Here is an 8,484-nt window from a genome sequence, read left to right as displayed (position 1 = left end):
TTTAACTAATCAAGTAATATGAGTTTCATTAGTTTCTTCCGTCCAAAAAAAACAGTTATAACGTCTGTATTTTTAAAAGGTCCAATAGAATATTTGGGGACCCCGATAGCTCAGTTGATAGAGCACTCTCTTTATACGCAAAGGGCCAGAGATCGATCCCGGGTGCAGTCGATTTTTTTCTGAATCCCTGTCTACTCAGCAATGAATGGGTAGCTGAGTTTGTTAGATCTGGCGAAAAGTCACCATCGACCACTCTTATCACCTCATCCACCCCCTCTTATTATAACTTCACGTCTCTCTCTTACTCTTCAATGCTCGCTGCCCTCTAATGTGTGTGTGTGTGGGGGGGGGGGAGGGGGGGGTAGGAGTTGCGTGTGTGTATCAACGCCACGAACAACTCGATCAACGCCTTGGGCGATGCCATTATCTCCGTTAATGGGGATAAATTTCAAATTTTATTAAATTATCGAAGTAACAATGAAGTACGGTGAGCAAATAAAGAAGGCATCACCCCTCTTCTCTAATTAGGTTACAATTTGAAATGAGTGTGACTACTCCGTGTGTTTTACTCCTGTAGGCCACGGTTTTCATCGTGTAGCGGTCTTTAACGGTTCAAGAATGAACGGACCGGAGACCGGTCCTTGCGGTCTTCATTTCCCAAGGACCGTAGGACCGTGGTCCTTAAGCTTGCCAAGGACCGCCCCGCACTAATAATCATCATTGCCTTTTCCACCCTGGGTCAGGGTATAGGCCACAGACAGTTTCCACTCTTCTCTATCCCGAGCTAACTTTTTAAAATCTCGTTCCATGTCTTAACACTTCTCTGTATCATAAATTCTGTCATTGCAGAAACTCTTCGGTCGCCCAAGCGACATGCAAAATTTGATTTAAAAAACAACTTAAACTCATAAACAATAATTAATTACATAAATACATAATTAATTTTGTTCGATAAAAACAGTAGATATTACATTCTTATAAATATACTCAATATTTTTCTTCAATTTTGTGATGTACAAAACAAACCCGAATATTAAAAAATGTTCATTGTATCGTAACGAATGTGACGATTTTTCCTGTGGTTGGTAAGGAAAGGGGTAAAAGGGCTTATGACACTGAACGACTACCGCACCACTTAATTTTGCTATTCCATAAGGATATTTATTTAGTTAGTTATCTATGCTTTTTATTTTCACCATGGACTGATCTAATCAATATTTTAGACAATAAATTTGTTCAAACGCTAGCGCTGTTGTGATGTAACATCTGTTTAAGGCATTACTGTCATTCATCATTAGATTTTAGTTATCCATTTCCATAATGACGACAACATAACAATAATTTAGGTTATCAGACCTGGAAACAATTATACGTGGATGTACGATAATTATTATGTGACTGACGTGAAAATTCTCTTTTTTAAAATTGCTGTTAAAATTATTGGAATATTTGGATTTCAAACATTTTTTTATGTAGCAGAAAACTCCTGTCTAAAGCTCCATTTTTATCGACAACTTGTGTGTTGATTTAGATTTGTGTTAAAAATTAGATTGTTATTTTTGGTTTTATTTGTATTATTATCATTATTTTTGTATGTTTTCTTCTCTTTACTGCACCACAAATGACTTTTTATCCTACATATAACAAGCACCTAAAACATAGAGATTGCTACAGACACAAATAGATCCAAGATCTAAAATGAGGGTTCAAATATTCTTGTCATTTTTTGCAATTCAAATTCTGAGTCGAATTGCAGCAGAACTTTTCACTTCAAATGAACACCTACAGTACGTCTTGTTTGCTGAGAGAGATATTGCTGACCTTCTAAGAAGATACGCGATTCAAGAAGAGATGAGGTTGGAAAGCATCAGGAAGTAAGTACAATATGCTTTCTCTAATCATGTTATGTTTTCAATATTATGCTACAATCAATTTACTTACTTGCTTACTCCTCTTTGGTGTTTCGTAAACATATAAGGTCGACAGTAAGGATCGCCAGTGACTTCTGTCTTCTGCCAGCTTCTGGACCTCACCCCAGTTCCCACCGAATGATGTCATTAACCCTCTCCTTACCAGCCATTTTCAGAATTTTCCCCAAAACTTCATACCCACCCAACACAAAAACAGCCATTTCTAACTCAAACAGAAAAGCAACACGCATATTCTATACATAATATTGTAAGACAATATGAGCTCTGCTACAGAATGTCACGTTTTTGTAGCTATAGAAAAAATAAATGAAATCTGAATGAGAAAAGTGACGGTTGCATCGTAACAAATGTGACGATTTTCCAACAGGTGGTAAGGAGAGGGTTAATTTCTCTATCCACCGATCTTCTCCAAATATCCAGTGGTCTTCCCCTATTGCGATTACCCTGCGGGGTCAATCTGAGCGCTGTTTTAGGGAATGCTCCCCCCCCCCCCCCCCCCTTCATCCATAAACAAATTAATTCATTAAAAATAATCTCATATCGCGTGATCAATGTTATTTTTGAATTCTGTTCACGATATTATCATTGCTAATCAAATATTAATAACTATTCTCAAATAAACTTTTATACATCTTCACATCACCAGAACAATAAAAGTAAGAACTAGATATTCTTAAAGCGGAAACAATTTATCTTAACAAGAAAAATGGCACCAAATAGATTTTTCGATTTTATATATCAATTCTGCAACCATATTTTGATACTGTCGATCTCTTAAGGAGCAGTCACTGAATTCAGCATTGTTAACTAGTAATTGCCGTAACCTACTCTGAAAAGACGCGAATTTATGATTTGGCCAGAAAAGTCGTCCTTCATATATCGATCGATTTGATGACCCTCATCTTGGCAAAAGCCTCACAGGTTTGAGAGCTTTTGAGGTCCCAGGTTTGAGAGTTTTTGCCAAGATGGTCATTTAAGTCCATCGATATTTAAGGGATGAGCTTTCCGGCCAAATTTTTGAATATGCGTTTTTTTTTCTCCCATGTACGACATTTACAAGTTTGCTGGCTTACTCCATCGCTTCAATGGACTGCATTAGTGAAAGTTAAGCTATAACAAAACATTGGATCTGTTGATGGCTAGTTCAAAATGATGTCACTGAAGAATAAGATAAGGCCCCATGGCCTATTTGTTAGATATTTAATCATTTGAAACAGTCGCTATGATATACCAAAATTGGTCAAATTAACAATAAAGGTTGTTTATATAACTTTGAATATTGTATCTATCGATGAAAGTTTCACAGAGAATTGAAAGGGTTTATAACGATACGATACGATATTTACAGAACATCTTTATTTACCTCCTAATATTACTTTAGATCGACATGCACTTATTTACAGGTCTGATAACCCAATTCCTCCTGGGTCCATAATTGTAATGGAAATCTCAACAACAACAAAATGACTCGAAATATTGTCCATTACAACAATGTTAAACTAGGCACATATATGTCGGTTCGGTTGTCAGATTGGTGTAATATTTATAGAAGCTTTGCAAATATTATCATTCACTGTTGAGAAACACAATGTGTTTTTATAATTAAATTCTTTAAGAAAAAAGTGTAATCAAGCATGATTATCTATAATACCTTAGTCTAGTCCGTCGACTTTTATGAAGAAGCTCAGATCCATTAATTAATTTACTCCCAGACTGGCCGATGACTATGAGAACCACGCCAACAACGCATTGTCAGACATCAGTTCCTATCTAGGCAACCCTGTCAATGCTTTCCTCCTGATCAAAAGGTTTACTCTTGACTGGGATAAAAATGTCTCACCTGTCGTCTACAACAACACATGGGACAGTAAGTGAATTTCAGTTATAAATATGTGATAATCGTCTCAAATCGGTTTTGTATTGAGACGAACCAGATGCCAAATTGTGAATTGAATGCTAGAATGATCACAAATGTGAGATTTTTGTTTTAGTGATACTAAGCTAACATTACTAGGCAGGCTCTTTACATTGGAACCCGAGGAAGAGATGGCGGCCTAGAGATAGCTGAAGAAGGGCATTGGAGGCTTAACGCGGAGAAAAGCTGAGAAGATGGCACAGAGCCCGACAAGGTGGAGGGGATTTGTCGATGGCCTATGCTCCAACCGGAGTGAAGGGCCAAAGTGATACTAAGCTAACATTACATTACAGGGAACACGAGGAAGAGGTGGCCTGCCTAGAGATAGCTGGAGAAGGGCATTGGAGGCTAAACATGGAGAGAAGCTGGGAATATGGCACAGAGCCGGACAAGATGGGAGGGGATTCGTCAATGGCCTATTATGCTACAGCCGGAGTGAAGGGCATAAGAAAGTAAAAGTAAGATACTGAGCTGCTGGAAGCTGTGGGATGTAAAAAGGAATAAACGACAGTAACAGCTTCAAATGAACAAAATACCAAACACGGAAGGTTTCGGGCTTAAAACCCTTCTTTAGCCAACCAAAAAACCCCCCAAAAAAACAACCAAAAAAAAAAAAATATGATGATATTGATTATGATGTAGAGAAGGAGAAGAGAAAGAAACGTAGGTAGAGGAGGAGGAGAAGTGAAATATAATTGGTAAGTGTTGAGAAATCGTAAAGGGTAATAAAGATTATGGTAAAGATGAACAATGAGAAATTTGATAATAAAGATAATTCATTATATAACTACCGGTTGCTTGCTTAGCTAACTGATTTCCCGACTTGGCTCATCATTATCGTTTGTTTTTTTTGGTTCGAGTTTTTGTTTATCTTTACACACACACACACACACACACACACACACACACACACACACATATATATATATATATAATATATTCGGGGGGCGAAGTGGCCGAGTGGTCCCCCTCGTGGATCTTTACCTTGCAGTTGGTGAGGGGGCTTGAGGCACACGGGAGGGCAAAGGTGTAAATCCCGGTCGACCGTCACGAGACCATCCCGGGTATCGAGCCAACGAGCCACATGAGCTGCTCGCCCCGGTGTGTGACTAAATTTGATCCAAACCCGGTGCCCGAATAGCAGCCCTATCCCGGGCGCCACACTATTGTCCTTATGTCGAGTCCCAAACAGTCCCGTCAATGGCGAAGCGGTCTGCCGCCTAGCCAAATAATACCGCGTTCGTGTCGCCCGGGTCGTCGGCACGTCCGAGAAAAAAGCAAACGTCCCATGCATCAATCGATTCGCGGCCTGCCGATTGGAAAATGCGACGGCGGGGATGGCGAACTGACGCGTATATTGTCCCTGAACGTCGAGAGCCAGAGTATGGCAAAAAATGAGCTTTTATCAAAGCTACTGGCCGTTCATTGCGTTGATATCCTCCTTTTACAGGAGACCCACCTTTATTCAGGCGCGCAATCTTCCCGATTCCAGATCCCAGGCTATACGGTGGTCCAACGCGAGGACACTTCGAGGCTCAAAGGAGGGGTTAGCGTTTACGCTAAAGAGCCATCGAAGGTAAGGGTCATTGAGAGCGTAACGGACAGCAATGGGGTGAACCGAATTTCCGTGGAAGTAGGTGGACTGTGTTTGCATAATATTTACAAACCACCTAGAGCGACTTGGACTACACCACCGATACCGGTGGTCAGCCATCCTTCCATCTGTCTGGGAGACTTTAATAGCCACCATCACGAATGGGGCTACCGAGACTGCAACGAGGCAGGAAGACAACTCCGCTCATGGATGGACTGTAATGATCTGCACCTAGTGTACGATCCTACAGCCAAGGGTACCTTCCGGGGTACCCGCCATAAGAAGGAGTATACTCCAGACCTCACCCTCGTAACGAAAGGCGCGAACGGTGAACCGTTGCAGGTGAAGCGGACAGTCCTCGGGGACTTTCCGCATAGCCAGCACAGGCCGGTTCTTGTCACAGCTGGGGTGACAATACCGAGGGTGCAGTCTCTCCCACTTTGCAGATGGAATTTCAGGAAGGCTGACTGGGAGGAATTCAGTTCCTATATCGAGCAGGTCTGCCCTGCCATTCCTCCCAAGTCCAAGAATATAACCAGATTTAGTAGGCTACTGGTTAAGAGCGCTCAACGCTCTATTCCACGGGGCAAACGGAAATTCTACACCCCTTGCTGGACAGCAGAGTCGGAAGAGCTGTACCGAGAGTACCAGCAGACCCAGTCCCAGGACACAGCCGATAGACTACTCCAGTCTCTGGCAGAGGGAAGGAAGCAACGGTGGCAGGAGACCGTGGAAAGTCTCGACTTTACACACTCCAGCCGCCACGCTTGGCGTCTGATAAAGAAATTGGACCCAGATCGGAATTTCGCGAAGGCTGCACCGGAATGCGAGGCAGACACAATTGCCAAGAATATTAAGAACCGTAGCAAGCGGGTCCCTAATCAGGCTTTTGAGCGCGGTGTCCGCAAGGCGTACCGTACGATTTTGGACTCGCTACCTGCGGAGGAGTCGGACTGGACGGCCCCGTTCAGTCCCCGAGAAGTGGGTGCAGCCATTAGCGAAGTAAAGAACGGCAAAGCAGCAGGGATAGATGGTGTATATCCCGATATGGTGACGCATCTGGGCCCCAGGGCACGGGCCTGGCTAGCAGAGGCAATGTCGGACGTCCTTGCAAAAGGAAAGCTTCCACAAGTGTGGAAGCACGCGAAGATAGTTGCCATCCTGAAGCCAGGGAAGCCGGCGAAGGAGGCAGACAGTTACAGACCCATATCGCTGCTGAGCTGTCTTTACAAATTGTTGGAGCGTGTTCTATTAAACCGATGGGGGCCGGTCCTAGACGCTGCCCTGCCACCAGAGCAGGCAGGCTTCAGGGAAGGGAGGTGCACCACGGAGCAGGTCATTGCCCTTACAGAGCATATTGAGCACGGGTTCGAGAGAAAACAGCAAACAGGTGCTGTGTTTATAGACCTATCAGCGGCGTACGATACGGTCTGGTGCGATGGGTTAATGCTCAAACTTGCAAAAATCATAAGGTGCAAAAAGACCTTGAAGTTGTTCTCTTCGATCTTAGGGGAAAGGCAATTCCACGTCGCGCTGGGAGACGTCACGAGCAAAGTAAGGAAATTGAAGAATGGGGTCCCTCAGGGGTCGGTACTTGCGCCAATGTTGTTTAACGTTTACATTAGCGATATGCCGAACACTTCCTCCCTGAGGCTGGGATACGCAGACGACTGGGCACTCGTTACTCAGAGTAAAGTGTGGACCCGTCTCGAGAGCGTACTCAGCGAGGACGTCACCAGACTCAAATCCTACTTTGACAAGTGGTACCTGAAGATGAACACTTCAAAAACCGTGGCCACTGCATTTCACTTATGCAGTGGTTGGCACACCCGTAAACTGAATGTCCTAGTCGGGGACCAGCCACTCCCATATGAGCCGCGTCCAAAATATTTAGGGGTGACGTTGGATCGCAGCCTTACCTATCGGGCTCATCTCGAAGGGGTTGCCCGGAAGATAGAGAAGCGGAATAGTCTTCTGAGGAAGCTGGCGGGATCGACTTGGGGCGCTAGCCAAGCGCTCCTGAGAACATCCGCCCTGGCACTATGCTATTCCACCGCGGAGTATTGCGCTCCAGTGTGGGGTAGAAGCAGAAACGTTGAGAAGGTGGATGTAAAACTTCGCAAGTCGATGCACATAGTGTCGGGAACGCTAGCAACAACCCCTAGAGAATGGGGCCCGGTAATGGCAGCGATCCAGCCCCCCGATGTCCGGAGAGAGACCATTACGGGAAACTGGCTGAGTAAGATCAAAGAGAGAGGGAATGGGGATACCCCTCTCATGCGCATAATGAACGGTGCCCCCGTTTCGAGCCGAAATAAGTCCCGGCAACCCTTGTACGCAGAATCCCTGACTACGGACAGAGCTGCACATACGAGATGGAAGTCGGTTTGGACGAATTCAATCCCTCGTGGGGGCGGGGACCTACACTCCTCTAAGCTTGGTGAGAAGTTGCCAGGCTTTGATACCAGTAAGAGGAGACACTGGGTAGCTGCGAATCGGCTTCGGTCGAGGAGCTGCCTAACGGCCGGTGCGTTACATCAGTGGGGTCTAACTTCCTGTCCTTTATGTCCACGCTGTGGACAAGAACCCGAAACGGCAGAGCATCTAGTCGAAAGGTGTGTTGTGACGATGCTACCAGGCGGGTTCGCGACGGTGCACGAATGCGGACCGGACTTTGCTGATTGGGTCGATCGTCATAACATAATAGTGTGAACCATAAGAAGCTGCTGCCGAGTGGTTAAGGCATTGGACTGTGACCTGGAAGGTCCCGCTTCAGGCACTTTCGTTTTTTTTTCCTTGAGCAAGATAATTAACCCCCCATTTGCTCTGTTTGACAACATGGATGATTCCTGTAGATGAATTATCTATATTCCTTCGTGGAATGCATAGGCGACGATATCTTATGATGTCGTGGCAAAAGGGCATAATTTAAAAAAAAATGTATATTTAATTTCTACTTTTTTCCGAGGCATGTTTGACGAATTCAAACGGAGGACTATTCTTCCGTCTTCTGAAGACCTTGCAGGGGCGGTAACTGCCTTGAA

The 8,484-nt window shown here is 44.1% G+C and overlaps 1 protein-coding gene across 3 annotated transcripts in view; it reads left to right on the top strand.

Moving 5' to 3' along the window:
• Nucleotides 1–1,311: 1,311 nt before the first annotated feature.
• The window catches only part of LOC144973529 (prolyl 4-hydroxylase subunit alpha-1-like), a 32,297-nt gene continuing 25,124 nt past the window's right edge, over nucleotides 1,312–8,484 (top strand). Inside the window, exons 1-4 of one of the 3 annotated variants that reach the window (XM_078916063.1) lie at nucleotides 1,312–1,378; nucleotides 1,649–1,874; nucleotides 3,644–3,798; nucleotides 8,409–8,484. The exon at nucleotides 8,409–8,484 is cut by the window's right edge and continues 83 nt beyond it. In XM_078916063.1, coding sequence (XP_078772189.1) covers nucleotides 1,699–1,874; nucleotides 3,644–3,798; nucleotides 8,409–8,484 — 407 coding nt within the window. In that variant the 5' untranslated portion in view covers nucleotides 1,312–1,378; nucleotides 1,649–1,698. Of the gene's footprint in view, nucleotides 1,404–1,648; nucleotides 1,875–3,643; nucleotides 3,799–8,408 lie in introns of all 3 variants that reach the window. The other 2 variants (XM_078916061.1, XM_078916064.1) reach the window with 2 other exon arrangements.

The sequence above is a fragment of the Berghia stephanieae genome, chromosome 5 (assembly GCF_034508935.2).
Source record: "Berghia stephanieae isolate SIO BIC M18660-M18661 chromosome 5, UCSD_Bste_1.3, whole genome shotgun sequence".
In the NCBI taxonomy this organism is placed as follows: Eukaryota; Metazoa; Mollusca; class Gastropoda; order Nudibranchia; family Aeolidiidae; genus Berghia; species Berghia stephanieae.
Note: the sequence above shows the minus strand (reverse complement) of the source record. Positions and strands in the feature narration are given on the sequence as shown.